Below are 18,455 nucleotides of genomic sequence, written 5' to 3'. Positions count from 1 at the left end.
TTGGGGAGGGGTCCCAGGGTATTCCATTTCACATTTTTACTGAATGTTACTCATAGCAACTCTTGCACCAAATTACTGCAGCCTTCACCTCACAGTCCAAAAAATTGGGCACACAAACCCCGAGAGACTCAGCTTACAGTGAAGCCAGGACTCGTGTGTACTGCAGCTCTGGTGGCTTCTCCACCACCTGCTCTTCCTCTTGCAGCTTTTAAAGCATTTTTTACCGTGTTGGCAGAACTGACTGGCAGCATGGAAAATGCGTTTGTGTGGGCCCACATCTTCTGTCATCCACTGAAAGGCAAGAAGACTGTGCTGTGCTGTTCAATGTCAAGAACTGGGTATAAAACTGCAATTTTTTTTTTTTTTGAGACAGGATCTTGCTGTGTCACTCAGGCTGGAGTCCAGTGATACAATCACAGCTCACTGTAGCCTTGAACTCCTGGGCTCAAAGGATTTTTCTGCCCTAGCCTCCTGAGTAGATGGGACTGTAGGTGCCTACCACCTGGCTAATTTTGTATTTTTTGTAGAGATGGGATCACGTATGCTCCCCAGGCTAGTCTTAAACTCCTGGACTCAAGCCATCTTCCCACCTCAGCCTCCTGAGTAGCTGAAATCACAGGCACCCACCACCGTGACCGGCTAATTTTTGTATTTTTTGGAGAGACGGGGTCTCTTTATGTTGCCTAAACTGGTCTCAAACTCCTAGGCTCAAACAGTCTAACCACCTCAGCCTCCCAAAGTGCTGGGATTACAGGCATGAAACACCGCACCCGGCCTAAAGCTGCAGTTCTTTAATCCCAGTGGTTATTTTCTCTGAGCCCCATCTGAGCTCACACATGTGAGGTGCGCTCAGGGATCCGGGGCACAACCTCACATAGAATACGCTATTTCCAACATAGTGTCCTTGGGAGTACTGATGATTTTTGTTTTCTTTTTTCTTTTTCTAAGTTTTCTCTAATGAGCATGAACTATTGTAATAAACAAAACAAGATGATTCAAACAATTTTTTAATAGGAGACATTTTTAAATTTCTTATTTATAGAAGTTCTGAGGGAAGATACGTTTTAAATTTTAATTTTTTGAAACATACAGAAAGGGGTAACTTTCTTAACTTTGAGAGGATGGGGGAACTACAAAGACGTCGATTTGACTATATACATTTGAGCCAAAATAAAAGGAACTTAATTTAGGAAAATATTTCCAGTAAGGATGACAATGTGAGATCTTTGGTATATAAAGCTGTCGCAAAGTTAGAATAAAAGCATTCAGAGTTGGGCATGGTGGCTCAGGCCTGTAATCTCAGCACTTTGGGAGGCTGAGGCAGGAGGATTGCATGAGGTCAGGAGTTGAGGCTTCAGGGAGCTGTGACTGTACCTCTGTACTGCAGCATGGATGACGGTGAGACCATGACTCCAGAAAACAAACAGCATTAACTCCCAACAAACAGGAAAAATATCCAGATTTTATTAAACAGAATTAATACAACTGACAAGCAAATAGAGTGGGAAATATCCAGCCCTTCTAGTTATAAGGAAATATGAATTAAAGGCTGTAGGCTACCATTTTTTCATTTATCCAATTAGGCAAAAATAAACAGCTTCTGCCCAGGGTGGCCCAGCTGGGAGCCTGGCAGTGCTGGGAGTGCCTTGGTGCTTTTGGAAAGTGGTCGGACGGTGGGCATCTGGAATTACCAGTTTTGGAAAACCCTCAGACATTGTGCTTTTGGAATTGCCAATGTCTTCACTCCTTTCATCCAGCAGTCACATTCATGAGAATCTGTCCTTCCTAAGGAAATAATTCTACTTATGGAAAAAGTGATGTACCCAAGAATATGCATTGGGGCTTCATTTAACAGCAGAAATTGGAAGTGATCCAAATACCTCATAGGAAGTTAAATACATAACGATATTTCCACAGAAGACATGCCCTGGCAGCCATTAGAAACAATTATCCTAAGTCTTTATAACAAAATGGGAAGACAGGCATGGCGTGAAATGAAGAGAAGATGAAGACAGCGGAAGCATCCATGCTGTGAGCAGGAACGCTTGTGCTGGGAAGGCAGACACGTGGCCCAGGCCTCAGGTTAGGGTTTTCAACATTCTTGATACCAAGGGGCCCACCTGTCAGCACGCCTCTTCCCTTCCATCCTAGCAGTTGGACGTGACCTGTGGACATTTGGCTGTTTTCTGTATTTAAGCCAGAAACTCTGCCATGTTTCTAGTTTAAAATGTAGAGAAGGTGGAACAGTCAGAAACTGGGTCAGAAGCAGCATGGTTCTCGAGGCAGGGGAGCACTTGATTCAAGACTCCTGCCCTGGCGGGGCTCAGGTCAGGCGTTGCAGCAGCTTTGATGCTAACCCTCCTGCCTGGCCTCGTGGGGAGGCTCCAAGACACCAGCTGATCCCACTGCGGGGCCTGGGCCGGGCCTGACCTCAAGCCGAAGCAGCAGGCGCATTGCGCCTCCTGTGTGGCAAGGTCAGGTAGGGTTCTCCGAGTCCACAACTGAACAGCCTGCTCTGATCGGTGGTGCCAGAGAAGGCTTGAATCGCCCAGCACCTAGTGACGGCTTAGGGTCATGCACAGATGCTCAGATAAACCATCAGATGCTCCCTCCACGCTGGCCCAGGGTCAGAGCACCTCCCTCTGTGGCCCCATCCGGTCCCCACCCTGAGCCTTCGGCTCCTGGGCCTGCAGGCTGAGCCTGATAGGAGATGCTGCAGGAACCCTCGGGGCTGTCCTTGCCCTGTGGTTCGTGAGGACTTACAGGGAGATGGGGTGGCCCGGCTGCAGCGAGGTCCCCTCGGGGCGTAGGATGCAGATTGTAGGCACCCATGCGCCTTGCGCCCACTGGAGAGTGGTCCTGACTGTGGATGGGGTGACGCCCTAACGATAAGGGTGGATATTAAACAACTTCCTTCATTGGAATATTTGATGTGGCTTGTTCTTTCAACTATTGCTTGACTTTGATTTTTCAAAACAATTTAGAAAAAGGTAAGAAAAATAGAAGGTTTTCATATGGAAGTGTGATTTAGGGGGGTTAAAATTTTCTGCTGCTTTTCTGTGGTAGTTACCTCACTGATTTAGAAAGAGGAAGCAGGGAGGTGGTGGCCGAGCCCTCTCCCAGATGGGAGCACCCGTGCCTCGGCCTGTGCTGGACAGGGCCGCCTCCCATCTCCCGAGGGCCGTGCGCAGGAGCCTGTGCTATGTCTTGCAGGCCCTGCCCTAGGAGAAGCCCTGCCGCACATCATGCCCACGCTCAGGGCCTGTCTGCAGCCCTCCCGAGACCCACAGATGCGCCTGAAGCTGTTCTCCATCCTGTCCACTATGCTGCTCAGAGCTGCGGACACCATCGACTCCCAGGGGTAGGTCCAGGCTCTGCCTCTGCACGGCCCCCAGCTGGGGCTTGGGCCACGGGTCCCCACCTCCCTCCCACACAGCTCGCTGAGCAAGGGGGTCCCTACCTCCTTCCCCCATACTAAGTCTAAGGTGGGCTGGGGGTCCCCACCTCCCTCCCCAACACTGAGTCTAAGGTGGGCTGGGGGTCCCCACCTCCCTCCCCAACACCAAGTCTGAGGTGGGCCAGGGTTTCCTACCTCCATCCCCAGCACCACACTGGGCAAGGGGGTTCCCACCTCCCTCACCTATACCACACTGGGCGAGAGGGTCTCTTCCCAACATTGAGTCTAAAGTGGGCCAGGGGTCCCCATCTCTCTCACCCACACTGAGTCTAAGGTGGGCCAGGAGTCCCCACCTCCCTGCTCCACACCAAGTCTGATGTGGGCATATGCAGTGACCCCTGAGCTTCTCTGGCCCAGGAGCAGCCTGTTCATCCTCACTGGGTAAACACAGGCTCTCAGCAGAGAATGCACAGAGAAACACTAAGTCCAAGTTGTCTCCCTGTGGTCATTAAAATTCCAGTGAATGAAAAAGTTTAGGGAACATTAACTATTAATGGCTTATGTATTAGCTGTTCTCTGTTTTAAAAGCCTTTTGGTATCTTTCAAACCTAACAAAGAATTGATTGAATTGCCACTGATGGTCAGAGTGGTAGAAATACCTCACTGTTACCTAAAAGAACTTTTAGGTGGCGTTAAGACATCAAGGACCTCCAGTTGTACAGCTTTGAAGTGAGGAAGAGAAGCACGGGTACCCCCTGGACACACTGGGAGGGGGGTGGAGAAAGAGGCCCCGCCCAGGTACTGCTGCCCCCACCCCCCACAGATGCACTGGGAGGGGCAGTGGAGGAAGGGGCCTCACTCACCTGGTTTTTGCTGCCGAGGCTGCTCTTAGGTCCCTCCTGTGTACTTTGTTACATGAGCAAAATGTGCAGTCGCCCGGGTCCCAGTTGCCTGTGCAGCTGGATCTGGGCTGCATCAGCACCAGAACCCACCCTACACCACCGCCCCGAGAGCAAATCCATCAGTGAAAATCAGTTCACACACCAGAGCTTCATCTGGAAAGAATCCGGGCATTCAGACTTTTCTTTGTGACCCTAGTGTCTGCTATCGGGCCTCAGCTTGCCCGTTGTACTGCAGGAAATTTTGTTTTCCTGCTTGTCTTCAGAAACTTCAGGGCTTAGAAGAAACCATGAAAAGATGTGAACCGAGAGCTGTGGCAGCCGTCCAGGTTACAGGCCAATATTCATGCAGATAACACCGCAGGGCCCAGGCACTTCCCACTGGAACGCACGCCCAGCTGTATTTTGGGAGGAACCATGGGGCGAGTTCTGCCCAGGAACAGTTAACTGCGGAGCACAGCTTCCACGTCTGGCTGAGTTCCCAAAAGAAAGTGCACCTAACCACTTCTTGTGGAGAGAAGTTGGTATCAGGAGAAGTCAACTGTTCAAATTACAGTGATTTTAGTGAACTTATTAGCTATTTTAATAGGAAAGATTTTTTGATCTGTTTGTTTTTATTTTTAGAATCATAAAATAGAAAGTTGGCTGTGCCTAAATAGAATTGATGGGTAGGGAATCGGTGCTGATCATCACCTGCGCAGAGCACTTTCCCGCTGCCAGCTGCTGTGAGCACCGGCTGTATGCAGGCCCCTGAGATTGCTGAGGGCCACATCTCCCATGGTGGCTCCACCTTGGACACCATGAATTGAGAGGTTCTCAGGGCCTCCACCTGCAGGCTTTCTGTGTCTTATCCAAGACACTTGGGACTAGCAGTGTTGAGGTTTTTAAAATTCTGAAGTAATTGCATTGTAGAACATCCCTAATCCAAGCTTCAGAAATCCAAAATGCTCCAGTGAATATCTCATTTGAGCATCATCTCAGTGCTCAGAAATGGTCAGACCCTGGTGCACTTTGGATTTTAGGGTGAAGGATGCTCAGCCTGTGTCTGACAGAAGCTCCAGAGAAGTGGCTGGGAGTTCAGGGCGAAAGACTCCTTGTGTTGAGGATGCAGTGTTTCCGGGAGCCAAGCCCCGTACTGTACCTCAAGTCCCTCTATGAATAGGGTGCACTCAGGCAGGGAGCCCGGAGCACCTGCCGCTGGGTCCCCTGCTGGCCTCCTGTCTCCGTAGCATCCTGGGGTCCTGCAGGCCTGGCTGTGCCTGGCCCGGGAGCCCATGGACGCTGTGCTGAGGGCGCTTCTGTCTGTGTTTGTTCTTTTCCCTTGGGGTTAGGCTGGCCAGGATGCCCAGGAAGTTTCAGGGTGGAGACTGTGAGGCTGTAGCCCTCAGCTCCATGCCTCACAGCTGACAGCTGGGAACATTTGACAATCTCAGAGTAGAAGCGCTTCCTGGAAAAGGCGATGTGCACAATTTAAGGAAGAGTTTTGCCCGCCTGATATGGTCACTCGGTGGAGCAAGGCCCTGCGACTGGTGCTCATGGTTTAAGGATCCTCGTGGGCAAGTGTCCCAGCGTTGCCTTGTTTTAGCAGCAACTGGTCCTGGCACAGGTCTTTGTCTTCCTGCGCACAATGGGATTCATTGCTTGGAAGGAATGTGTCTCATTCAGTGGTTCGATGGTGGTTCTGATGGACGCCCATGTGGCACACCCGGCACACACTCAGGCCTTCGCACCCTCAAGGCCAGAACTTCTAGGCCATTTCATGTGGTCACCCTGGAAGCCGGCACCAGGGTGATTCATTCCAGAGAGTCCTCTTATAAGTCATGGTGCCAAAAATGGCAACTCTGCTTAAAAGCGAAAACACGCTGGAAACCTCACTGAGTGCATGTAATTCACCCTTCACCAACTTCACTTTCCATGTCTGCTCATCCACTGGGCTGGTCCTGACATGGCCCCTGCTGGAAGCAAACAGCTGACAGCCTCAGGAAAGGAAGGGACACTGTGCAGGCTTCATGGACCTTCCAGTGCTGCGGGCTCCGGTCTTGGAGACCAGACCCACCTTCGAAACATACATTGTGGTAGTGTCAGGATGGAAAGTAGGGAGTGTGTCATTTTGCTTTGATTTTTGTCTTGGTGGCAGGTTGACCTGGCTGGTCACTATCAGAACAAAGTCCCAGACAGGGTGGGAACTGCCCATCTCTAAGCTGTGACCCTCAGGTCCCACCTCTCTGAAACCACACGACTGTCCTTGCTGGACGGAGGGACTCGGGCTTTTTGTGGGGGAGGGACACAGGTGGGAAGAGGCTCGCTGGGTGCTGCAGACACCACCACGGCTGCCCTCCGTCAGGCGTCACTCAAGCCTCCTTTTGGAGCTAGGAGCAGCGAGAGGCTGAAAGTGCATCCTTGGCCCGGGCCTCTTGGCTCTCTGGAAAACAGGACCTATGCAGGCTGCAGGAGAGGCTGGGGGCATGAGCACACTGTCTCCTAGCGGGGCTGGGCCTGTGGAACCTCCTGCTTTGCACTGAGAAGCAGCACCTGGGAGGAGTCCAGTCTTCCTGTTTGCCTTCCCCTCAGCCCCATTCATCCCCAGACTGAACCGTTCCCTCCGAGCGCCTGGCCACCCTCCTCATCTGTCCTCTCTGCTCCATTTCCAGGCAGTTACCCAGCTACCTTGAGATGGTGACAAAGGACATCCTGGCCCCCAATCTGCAGTGGCATGCAGGGAGGACAGCCGCGGCCATCCGCACGGCCGCCGTGTCCTGCCTCTGGGCATTCACCAGCAGCGAGGTCCTGTCAGCCAAGCAGGTACGGGGATCCTTGTGTCCTCGACGGACAACGACCGGGGCTGCACAGGCTTCCTGGTGCCCAGGGCTCCCTACATCCTCAGTGGACACTGGCTGGGGCGGCACAGGCTTCCTAGTACCCAGGGCTCCCTGCGTCCTCGGTGGATGCTGGCTGGGACTGTACAGACTTCCTGGCGCCCAGCAGAACTCCTGCAGCAGGAACTCAGGGAGGCAGCAGCTCCACCTGCACCTGGGGCCTGCACTCTGAAAGGCTCTCCCCACCCTGGCAGCAGGACTGCAGTTGAGACAGCAGGTGGGAGAGCAGGAGCCAGGCCATGGGCCTGGACAGCCCCATCATGCTGTGGGTTTTGCTGCCTCTGATGAGTGTGGGGTTTCTCGGTTTTGTGGCCAAATGCTGGCTACAAGACCAGGAGTCGAATCCCAGGATCCAAGCTCAAGCACAGGCCTGAGCTTTCCATGTCATTTCTATGAACACCTCCAGTTGGTCCCAGGCATCAGAAAACAGACACTGATGCCTGTGCCCTGTCCTGGTCGCCACCTGGCAGGAAGGCACTGCCCCAGGTGCCTGCACGGCATGAGCGCCACCTCCTGGTGCTTGCAGAGTGGTGCTCAAGCTGAAAACCCCGCAGCAGTGGGGTGTGAGCCAGCCATTACCCCAGTGTAGGGTTAGTGCCTCACACGGGAGTTGTAAACCATGTGTATATTTTTAAAAATCAAGTAAACAAATTAAACAAAAATTGTTCAAAATCTAAATTTTACAGTCAAGATTCAAGCCTACTTAGGTAAAGCTTTCAAGCCCCGTAAGTCCTTCCAGGCAGGAGTGCACAGATGATGAGGCCCCCAGGACAGATATGAATCACATCACATGTGTTTGCTGATTGCAGATCCGGGATGTGCAGGAAACACTGATGCCTCAAGTCCTGACCACGCTGGAGGAAGATTCGCAGATGACTCGGCTGATCTCGTGCCGTATCATCAACACGTTCTTAAAAACCTTGGGCAGCATGATTGATCCAGATAAACTCATCAAGATTTATCCTGGTAGGACATTTCTGTTGTTCACAGTGTATGGTATACAGTTGGCCCTCCGTATCCCTAGGTTCCGTCTGCCTCCATGAAGTCAGCCAGCCTCAGATCAAAAATATCTGGGGCTGAGCATGGTAGCTCACACCTGTAATCCCAGCACTTTAGGCAGGGGGATTGCTTGAGCCCAGAAATTTGAGATCAGCCTGAGCAACATAGTAGGACCCCATCTCAAGAAAAAATTTAAAAATTAGCCAGGGCTGGTGGCACACACTTGTAGTCCCAGCTACTGGGGAAGCTGAGGCAGGAGGATTGCTTGAACCCAGCCTGGACAACAGAGCAAGACCCTGCCTTTAAAAGTAGATTTATGTATAATATGTATATATGTATGTAGCTACATATGTATATGTTGGTGAATTTATATATTTATACATACAATACAAACTTACATGTACATTTGTATATATAAATATGTATATATTGGGGGGCAGAGTTCCATAGTTCCAAAAAGCAAAGCTTGAATTTACTGAGCACCGAGTACAGCATTGAACCGATGTGAAGAAAGTGTTGTGTGGACATTTTATTAGGCATTGAAAGTAATCTCAAGGCGATTTAAGGTGTGCGGGAAGATATGTATGGGTTGTGTGTAAATACTATGCCTTTTTTAATCAGAGACCTGAGCATTTGACGATTTTGGTATCCTGGAGGGGGCGGGTTCCTGGAACCAAACCACACAGATACTGAGGGATGGCTGTATATAAGTTTGACAGTGGTTTGTTTTATAGAAAAAAATAGAAAATGCTACTCTTTGACTTCTGTTGAAGTTGCTACTATGAAAACAAATAGCAGTGACAGATGAAATACCACAAATTAAATAACACAGCAAGAAGCAAGGCAGGTCTCCGAACCAGCACTGGATGGGGGCAGCAAGGCTCAGCTTTCACATGGCTGGGAATGGGGGCCTTTAAGGATTGCAGTGTCCCCCTAGAGCAGTGCCTGTGGTGTGGGGTGGCTGGAGCTGCCTATGGGGCAGATGGGGCCAGGCCACCTGCAGCAGGACCAGGGCACAGCCTCAGTGTTGCTGCCTTCTGGATCTCAAACCCCAAACCAACCCCTGGGGAGGGGAAAAGGATGGTCAGCTTGAAGCCCTGGAAAAGAACACTGAGCAGAGTCATAAATTCAGAGAGGGCAGAGTTCCTCACTCAGGGGAGCCTGCACACAAACCTCTCAGGACAGGGGTCCCCAACCACTTAGGCCATGGACCAGTACCTGTCTGGGTCCTGTTAGGAACCGGGCTGCACAGCAGGAGGTGAGAGGCAGGTGATCAAGCAAAGCTTCATCTGTGTTTATGGCCGCTCCCCATTGCTCACGTTACCAACTGAGCTGTGCCTCCTGCAGGATCAGCAGTGCCATTAGATTCTCACAGGAGCACGAACCCTACTGTGAACTGCGCACGTCAGGGATCTAGGTTGGCTGCTCCTTATGAGAATCTAATGCCTAAGGATCTGTCACTGTCTCCCGTTGCCCACAGATAGGACCATCTACTTGCAGGAAAACAAGCTCAGGGCTGCCACTGATTCTCCATGATGGTGAGTTGGAGAATCTTCTCATTCTCTATTACAATATAGTCATCATAGAAAGTGCGCAATAAATGTAATGCACTTGAATCATCGCGAAAGCATCCCTCATCCCTGGCGCGTGGAAAAATTGTCTTCCACGAAACCAGTCCCTGGTGCCAAAAAGGTTGCGGGCCGCTGCCTCAGAACACAGGAAACCTGGCGCCAAGGCGGCCTCACACCCAGCACAGGAGGGAGGCGCAGATGATAGAACCACCTCAAAATTACCTTTTTAGAAGCATGTTTAAGATCCTCAAAAAGCTAAAAGAATAACATCCACTAAAAAACAAGTTGAGAAACAAGAAGGCAAGCAGGAATAAAGAACAGATGGATATGGAAACGATCTGCTGGAAATTCCAGAATAACATGGAATGGCGTGCTCGCACTTCTTTCAGGAAAGGAGTTACCCAGCGAGGGAGGAAGGAGATGGGGTGGATGGGAAGCGGCCACTCGGGTTTCCTGATTATCTAAACTTTGTGTTTAGGCCAGAAATGTTTAGCAGTTTTTAAAAGATGATCTTACTAATTCCTGGAAATGAACTGTAGACAATGGAACTTCACACACTCTGCATTGGGTCAACTCTAGACTGAACATGGCTGAAAACAGAGTTAGTGAGTTGAAAGCCAGGAATGTGGAATTCCCCAAGGACACAGGACAGAGAGGGGCTCGAGGCCTGGAGCTGGAGGAGGCCACCGCATGGGCTGAGAGGCTCCTGGGCTTTTCTGAATCCCAGGAGACGAGAATGGAGGAGAGATGGTGCCTCAGAATTTTCCAGAACTGGAGACAGACGTGAATTTTCAGGTTCAAAGTACACACAGTACTGGGCAGGAAAAGTGCCACCTGCCGAACTCCAAAGTCCAGGTGCCTTTCTCACTTGTTCTTTCAAGTTTGCTTTTCTGTTTTTATTGTTGTAGTAACAACCATCTTGTTCCTACGGGCTCCTTTGAACGAGTTCAAGCAGTGCAATTTGTTGGGAGTTCGCTCACTCTTTAAAACAGGAGGCAGCGGAAAGGCTGCACGTTTGGACATCTGGGCCGCAGCCTCCTGTGTGGTGATTTTCACTACAGAAGGCTCCTTGAGAGGCTCCTTGCCGGCTGGTGCCAGCTCTAGGCTTCCCAGGGTGCAGTGCTGGATGAATCATGGCCTCCTTGGCCAGGAAGGGAAGGATGTCCTAAGATTGGAGGTCAGACACCCGAGCCTCCCAGGACACACACAAACACGAGGGGCAGACAGGCCAGTGAGAGCTGATTCCACGGGGCTTGGCCATGCATGAAGGGAACCCTGAACTGTGACAAAAGTGGACTTGCAGGCAGTCCAGGGAGTGACCCTCAAAAGCACACAATAGCCAGCACTACTCTGCAGTTCCACAGTCAGCCAAGCCAGCGGGAAGCCTTGGAGGATCCCATCATGCCCATAGACATTTGCTGGTGAGCCAGCCTTGGGTGAGTTGAGTCTCTGACTCCATCCTTTCTCCCTGAGACTCATGCAGTGAGTGTACCCGCCGTACAGGGCAGCTCCAGGTCTGGTGCAGGTGTTGCCTGGACATGCTCCGTGACTTCCTCCTTGGTCCCGTGTTTGGTGGCTGGAAGGCTCAACACCCTCAGGGAGGCACCCGGCATCTCCCAGAAGTTAACCCAGCAGGTCCCACTTGTCTCAAAGCCTGGCTTGGTGGGGTGTCCTGAACTTTGGATGTTTTTCATGCCTTTTGTTAGGCAGGAACAGCTTGCTGAGGGTAGATCATGCCCTCCGTGTATGAAAGCAGCAGAGACCCAGCCCACCTTTGCATCTGTGGCGGGAAGATAGACCTCCCCTCCCAGCATCATCCACCTCCAGGTGGTTTTGCAACTCAGTGATCTGCAAATCTCTAGATGATGCACAGAGGGGGTGCTAAATATTTTTTTAAGATGATGTTAAAAAAGCATAAATTTGATAAAAATTGTATCCATTAACCTCATAAGTTTCTACCCATCAGGAAGGATTCTTCTGTTTTCAGCAGCAGAAAACTGACCACAGTAGGGGGTTGTCTGTCACTGGGTCCTCAGCTCTAACCAAGAATCCGTGGTGAGTGGGAGGGCAGAGTCGGAGCTGGACAGGACGGCCAGCTCAAGCTTAGGGATCTGAGCATCTGGGAGCCAGAGGTGGAGGGTGAGCAGGGAGGCTCAGGTCTGCTGCGCCCACAGGACAGGTTATTACAGGGGCCACAGCAGGGCCTGGGATGCCTCCACACTGTTGGCTGGGGTCCAGGGGGCCCAGGGCGCAGGAGCACCTCACGTGTGGCTCAGGATGCACAGAATCTCCCATGAGCTGTGGGTTTCCTAGGACCCCAGCACAGGTGCCCCACAGGAGTGAGAACTAAACACCTTTGTGGACATTTAGATGTGAAATGTCTGCCCTAGACTCACACACCTGTGAAAATCACCCCATCCTTCCAGAACTCTTAAAGCGTCTAGACGACGTTTCCAACGACGTGAGGATGGCAGCTGCCTCCACCCTGGTGACCTGGCTGCAGTGTGTGAAGAATGCTGACGGAAAGGCCTACTATCAGAGCAGCATCCAGTACCTGTACAGAGAGCTGCTCGTTCACCTTGACGATCCAGAGAGCGCCATCCAGGACGCCGTTTTAGGTGAGACTCAGATGGCTCAGGCTGTGTTCTGATGCCTGCTTTCAGTGCCTACCACGGGTCTCTGTAGCTGAACCACGTGACCAGCCACAGGGCCCTGTGGCACAGGAGGGGCCCTCAGCTCCAGCCTGGCACACCCTCAAACCCTTGTCTTTGCGGTGATGGCTGCTGACATTTCCTGTAACAGAAATCAAAATCGAAAGCATTTTAGAACATTTGTGAATTGTTTAAAATAACAATAGTAAGCTCATTACATATTGACACAAATGACTTGTGTTTTTGAAAAATATTTTCCAAAACAAAATCATCTGCAATAACAATTTTTACAAATCTCTTCAACGTGTAGCTTGATGGAAGACACTGGACTTCCGCATCTGCTGCACGCTGTCAGTCATGATGTATATGGCTCTGGTTGAAATACGCAGAAAATAACCTGGCCTCACCTGTGGCTTCAGGTGTAGTTAGACAAGAGAAGAGTATTTTAATAGCCTTTTCAAATAGGCATGGGCATTCTTCAGTACCATCCCAACAGAACACAGGCCATCCCTTGAAGGTCACTCACAGTGTAGACTCTGAGGCCACACCCCAGAACCTCCCATGGTCAGTGAGCTAAAATCTGCCAGTCCATCCCACACTTGGAATATAATGATTTTTTTAATATATATTTTTTTCTTCTTTTTTTTGTGTGTGTGTGTTGTTTAATGTAATGACTTTGCTTTTTTAAAAAAATAAAATTTGTATTTTTGATTTTTATGGGTACACACAGTAGATATATATGTTTATAAGGTACTTGAGATACTGTGATAGACTCATGCAGTGTGTGTGACCAAATTGGGGAAATGGGGTCCCCATCACCTCAAACACTTACCTTTCTCTGTGTTAAAATAATTCAGTTATCTTTTAGTTATTTTTAAATGTGTTATAATTATTATTGACCATAGTCACCTTTTTGTGCTGTCAAATACTAGATCTTATTCATTCTGTTTTTTGTAACCATTAACCATGCCCTCCTCTCCCCACAGCCCCATTCCCCTTCCCAGCCTGTGGTAACTATCCTTCTGCTCTGTTTCCAAGAGTTCAGTTATTTTTAATTTTAGCTCCCACAAATGAGAACGTGCGGAATTTGCCCTTCTATGCCTGACTGACTTCAGTTCACATAGCGATCTCCACTTCCGTACATGTTGTTGCAAATCACTGGATCTCATTTCTTTTATGGCATAATAGTATTCCACTGTGTGTATGCGCCACATTTTCTTTCTCCATTCTCTGTCAGTGGACACTCAGGTTGCTTCCAAATCGTGGCTATTGGGAACAGTGGGGCAGTCAACATGGGCGTGTAGATCCCCCTTCCGTATACTGATTTCCTTTCTTTTCGGGCTGTGCCCAGGAATGGGATTGCTGGACTGTACAGGGCTCTATTTTTAGTTTTTTTGAGGAACCTCCAAACTGTTTTCCATAGTGGTTGCACTAATTTGCATTCTCACCAACAGTGCACGAGGCTTCCATTTTCTCCACATCCTTGCCAGTATTTGTTATTGCCTGTCTTTTGGATAAAAGCCATTTTAACTGAGAGGATGTCTCACTGTAGTTTTTATTTGCATTTCTCTGAGGAGCAGTGACGTTGAGCACCTTTTCACATGCCTGTTTGTCATTTATATGTTTGAGAAATGTCTATTGAGATCTTTTACCCATTTCTAATTGGATTATGAGATTTTCTCCTGTTGAGCTTCAGCTCCTCATATATTCCAGTGATTAATTTCTCGTCAGGTGGGAAATCGCAGGTACCTTCTCCCACCCGTATCCTGTGGGCTGTGCTTTCACTCTGCTGATGGTTCCTTTAGCAGTGTGGAAGCTCTGGACCTGGATGTGCTAACTTTGCTTTTTGACGTCATTTGGAAAACTATGTGGATATTCCTGGCCTGGCTATGTCTCATTATGCCATGTCAGAAACTCAGATCTTCCTGGCATGGCTAAGTCTTGTTATGTGATGTCAGAAACTCAGATCTTCCTGACGTGGCTGTCTCGTTATGCGATGTCAGAAACTAGGATCTTCCTGGTGTGGCTACGTCTCGTTATATAACGTCAGAAATTCGGATCTTCCTGGAGTAGCTACATCTCGTTATGCGACGTCAGAAACTCGGATCTTCCTGGAGTGGCTACGTCTCGTTATGCGATATCAGAAACTCTCGTGTGAGCACCAGTCTTAGAAGAGTCCAGGCTTGTGGTGGCAGAGACAGGCTTTGCATAATTCTGACTTTTTGTGTGAAAGCTTGACTTGTATCCTCGGCCACAAACACTGTTCATTGTTCTGGGAGTGAGGGACTCAGGTCGTTCACTTTCACGCCGTGCTCACCCAGATCCCTGTGTCTGCACAGCCAGAGTTTGTGCACTGCTCGTCCCCGTCCACCATTCTTCCCAGGAAAAGCAGCTCAGCCGTACAACCCTGGTCCTCAGTGCGCATCAGGGCACCTAGTGCCCACTCGCCACACGTGTGCAAGCTGTGTGCTTGAGGGTGACTGTGGCAGGGAGCACAGGCCTAAGATGGCTGCTCCCGCATCTACACAGGTGTGAACATAGTGGCAGCAGGCTAGTCATCTCTGCGTGTGACTATCAACCTCGCTTTGACTCACAGACCCTCTGAAGGGTCCCGGGGACCCCAAGGGCCTTGGGGCACATGTCAGCAGCCTTGAGTTGTGAATCAGGTTGTCTGCCAGTGAGGGAGTGCCCCAGAGGCCAGTGCTCTCCCTGTTACAGAAAGAAGTTAGGAAGTGGAGTCCGATTGGAAATTGTTTAAAAGGAGGACAGCAGCTGATGTTCAGGCCTCGCTGGGACAGCCCGTTCTGCCAGATCCACTCCACGCCCCCAGCTCCCCACAGTCCCTGGCAGCTCCCAGCCCTACCCATGCCCTGCCAGCTCTCCTGCCCTGCACCACCCACTATCAACCTGAGTTCTAAGCCTCCCGCATCCTCAGCCTTAGCCTCACTCACCCTCAGGAACTTGCTCTAGGCCAAGGAGCCCAATGCCCCTGTGCCCCAGCTCAGCCCACAGCCCCGGCCCTCTTGTCTCCCCAGGACCACACAGGGTATCTCCCTACCCCAACGTATGGTCCAGGCCATTCTTTCTCCTATCTTTAAAAAAACGAAACACAGATTCCCTGGACACTGCCCCCTGTCTCCTCCACCGCATGTCCACCTGGCACTAGGCCCCCTGGGAGCAGCCCACCCTACCACTCCTCTAGGTCCTGGGCCCTTGGCAGGCATCAGCTGCTGTCCACCTGCTTGCACCTCCGAGCAATGCCAGGCACAGCTGGCAGCCATGTGGGCTCAGCCTCCTGGTCTTTGCTTCACCCATGTGGGCCTCTTGCTTCTCCTCTGCTATGTCTCCACCACTCCCTCAGAGCATCTGTCCTGGCCTTCGCCTAACCCTGTCCTCAGCTCCACACACAAGTGTGGCTGCCTGATGTTGAACCCTGGGCCACTACCCACCCCTACCCTGCCTGCCGGGTTCCCCCACCCTCAGTGGCTTAGTGGCCATCTGTCCTTGAGACTGAAGGCAGACACCTTGGGGTCCTCCTGGGCTTCCTCTTAGACACCCAGCAGAATCTGTTAGGCTCCCTAACCACTCCAGCACCCCCCCATCCCACCACTTCCTGCCTCTGCTAGACATGCCCGGCCCCCACCCCTGCAGCTCCCACTGCCCTCATCACACACATCACCACAAGTCCCCGATATGTTTGCCTTCCTGGTTTCATTATCAGCCACTGCTTCCTGATGAACCCACCATGAGCATGGGTTCATTTCCTGCTGTGTCCATGGTGCCTGGCCTATGGGAGGTTTGTAATCACTGCGGCGGGTGAATTGGCATCAGCAAATTGGATAAGAAAGTGATCTGTTTTTCTGAGCCTGTTTATTTTCTCCTGCAAGACCTGTTTCTAAGGCTAAAAGTGCCACCTGAAGACCCTGAAGGACCTCATTTCATGGTCTGCCAACAACTGCCAGGAGGCAATTTTAAGTTCTTTGTGTCCATTTCTGACTGCCGTGCACCCACGCAGCAGCATCAGGTTTCTCGTATTCACATAATGACCGCCATGCAGCGTCAGGTCACTTGAATCCACACTGTGACTCAGGTCATTCATATCCACATTGTGAGTGCTGTTCATACATCCAGCAGCGTCAGGTCACTTGAATCCATATTATGACGGCGGGGCACCCATCCGCAGCATCAGGTCGCTGGTATCCACATTGTGACTCAGGTCACTCGTATATACATTGTGACTACTGTGTACCCACCCAGCAGCGTCAGGTCATTTGCAAATGCTTTTACAGATGCTTGAACTTTAATACAAAGCTGATTTGCATAAGAAGTAAGATTGGTTAATGTTTATTTCTGGCATGTTTTGCTGTTTTACAGAGGTCCTCAAGGAGGGCAGCGCCCTGTTCCCAGATCTCCTGGTGAGGGAGACAGAGGCCGTCATCCACAAACACCGCTCGGCCACCTACTGCGAGCAGCTACTGCAGCATGTGCAGGCCGTGCCAGCCACGCAGTGACCACAGCCTTGTCCCCACCTGAGCCAGCGTTTGTGGCCTTTAAACCTCATAAACAAGGTACCTCTGTGCCAGCAGCGAGACTGTGACAGCAAGTATGTACTCCCCAGGAAACCTGCCCGCTCTTCCCCTCTGAGTGAATTCTGCATTTTATGTTATTTGTTCAGTTCATCGAGAGGTTACCCCAAAGTCAACAGCTAATTTAAAATTAAAAGTAAGTTGCAACTGCTCCCCCTGCAGCCGAATCAGCATTGTCTTGGTTTTTAAGCCTCATGTGCGCAGCTGCGTTCATGGATTATTGGTTCCAGCCTGCTTAGATGCACACCAAGAAAGTTTTTACCTATCTAACAAAAAAGAAGAAAGCCAAAGTGATTAGAAGACATTAATGAAATCTTTTTTTGGGTTCTGTCTCCTGAAATTTAATGGTGAACAGACTAAAAAGAATTGGAATCTTAACAACTTATCAGTTAGATTTCTCCTGTTTTAAATACATTGGAACTTTAAAGGTTGTATATCCAGTCGCCATATATTTTAGGTCAGTAATGCTAACTGTGTTGAAAACAGAGTATTTAATTTGATCTAATTTTGGTTGCCCCTATAGGTAGCAAGAAAGGAAAATTGTGTTTCCCTCTCGCACATTCTACACCCAAGTGCCTAAAAGATCTCACCGTAAGTGGGTTTTGTTACTGTAAGCCATTGTGCTCACACAAGGGGGAAATGTTGTGTATATTTTCCAACAATCAAATGTTAACATTTATACTTCCATGTTTGAAAAGTTAATTAAAAATATTTATTATAATGATTGTATATGCCTGACTTTGTGGGTTGGTAACTAACCAACATGTCAGGCAGGGACCCCAGCCTAGAGCATTTTAGGGTTCCTCTAAGGGCTCTCGTAGTGCCCCCTCTGGACAGCAAGGGGCAGAAGCTCCCAACATGTTAGGGCAACACCCTCGGTGAGGCGGGCCCATAGGCCTCACCTTGAGAGGGGCTGAGCATCAGGGTGGGGGCAGGTCAGCCTTGGTGGGCATCAGGGTGTGGGGAGACCAGCCTTGGAGAGCGTCAGGGTGGAGGCAGGTCAGCCTTGGGGGGCATCAAGGTGGAGGCAGGTCTGCTTTGGGGGGCATCAGGGTGGGGGCAGGTCAGCCTTGGGGTGCATCAGGGTGGGGACAGGTCAGCCTTGAGGGACATCAAGGTGGGGACAGGTCAGCCTTGGGGGGCATCAGGGTGGGGGCAGGTCAGCCTTTGGAGGGCATCAGGGTGGGAGGAGGTCAGCCTTGGCAGGGGCATCAGGGTAGGGGCAGATTAGCCTTGGTTGGTGACTGGACTGTCCAGGTAGAGAGAGGTCAGTCTGAATGGGGGATGGTTTTGGGGTTGGGGGAGATCAACATTGGAGGGGGGATTTGTCCAGGTGGTGAAAGGTCACCTTTGAGTTTGTCTGGGTTGGGGAGGTCACCCGTGGGGGGGATATAAGGGAGGGGAGGTCAGCCTTGGGGGGTGTCAGGGTGGGCAAAGATCATTTGTGGGGATGACTGAGGTGTCCGGGTTGGGGAG

At 50.5% G+C, this 18,455-nt stretch overlaps 1 protein-coding gene across 3 annotated transcripts in view; it reads left to right on the top strand.

The window, feature by feature from the left end:
• The window catches only part of DNAAF5 (dynein axonemal assembly factor 5), a 56,364-nt gene extending 38,664 nt beyond the window's left edge, over window positions 1-17,700 (top strand). Inside the window, exons 9-14 of one of the 3 annotated variants that reach the window (XR_004739207.3) lie at window positions 3,214-3,361; window positions 6,948-7,098; window positions 7,982-8,138; window positions 12,169-12,360; window positions 16,768-16,961; window positions 17,503-17,700. Coding sequence is in view for 1 of the 3 variants with exons in the window: in XM_035290195.3 (XP_035146086.1) it covers window positions 3,214-3,361; window positions 6,948-7,098; window positions 7,982-8,138; window positions 12,169-12,360; window positions 16,768-16,904 (785 nt within the window). In the remaining 2 variants the exon portion in view is untranslated. Of the gene's footprint in view, window positions 1-3,213; window positions 3,362-6,947; window positions 7,099-7,981; window positions 8,139-12,168; window positions 12,361-16,767 lie in introns of all 3 variants that reach the window. The other 2 variants (XR_004739205.3, XM_035290195.3) reach the window with 2 other exon arrangements.
• Window positions 17,701-18,455: the final 755 nt, after the last annotated feature.

The sequence above is a fragment of the Callithrix jacchus genome, chromosome 2 (genome assembly GCF_049354715.1).
Source record: "Callithrix jacchus isolate 240 chromosome 2, calJac240_pri, whole genome shotgun sequence".
NCBI classification, from domain to species: domain Eukaryota; kingdom Metazoa; phylum Chordata; class Mammalia; order Primates; family Cebidae; genus Callithrix; species Callithrix jacchus.
Note: the sequence above shows the minus strand (reverse complement) of the source record. Positions and strands in the feature narration are given on the sequence as shown.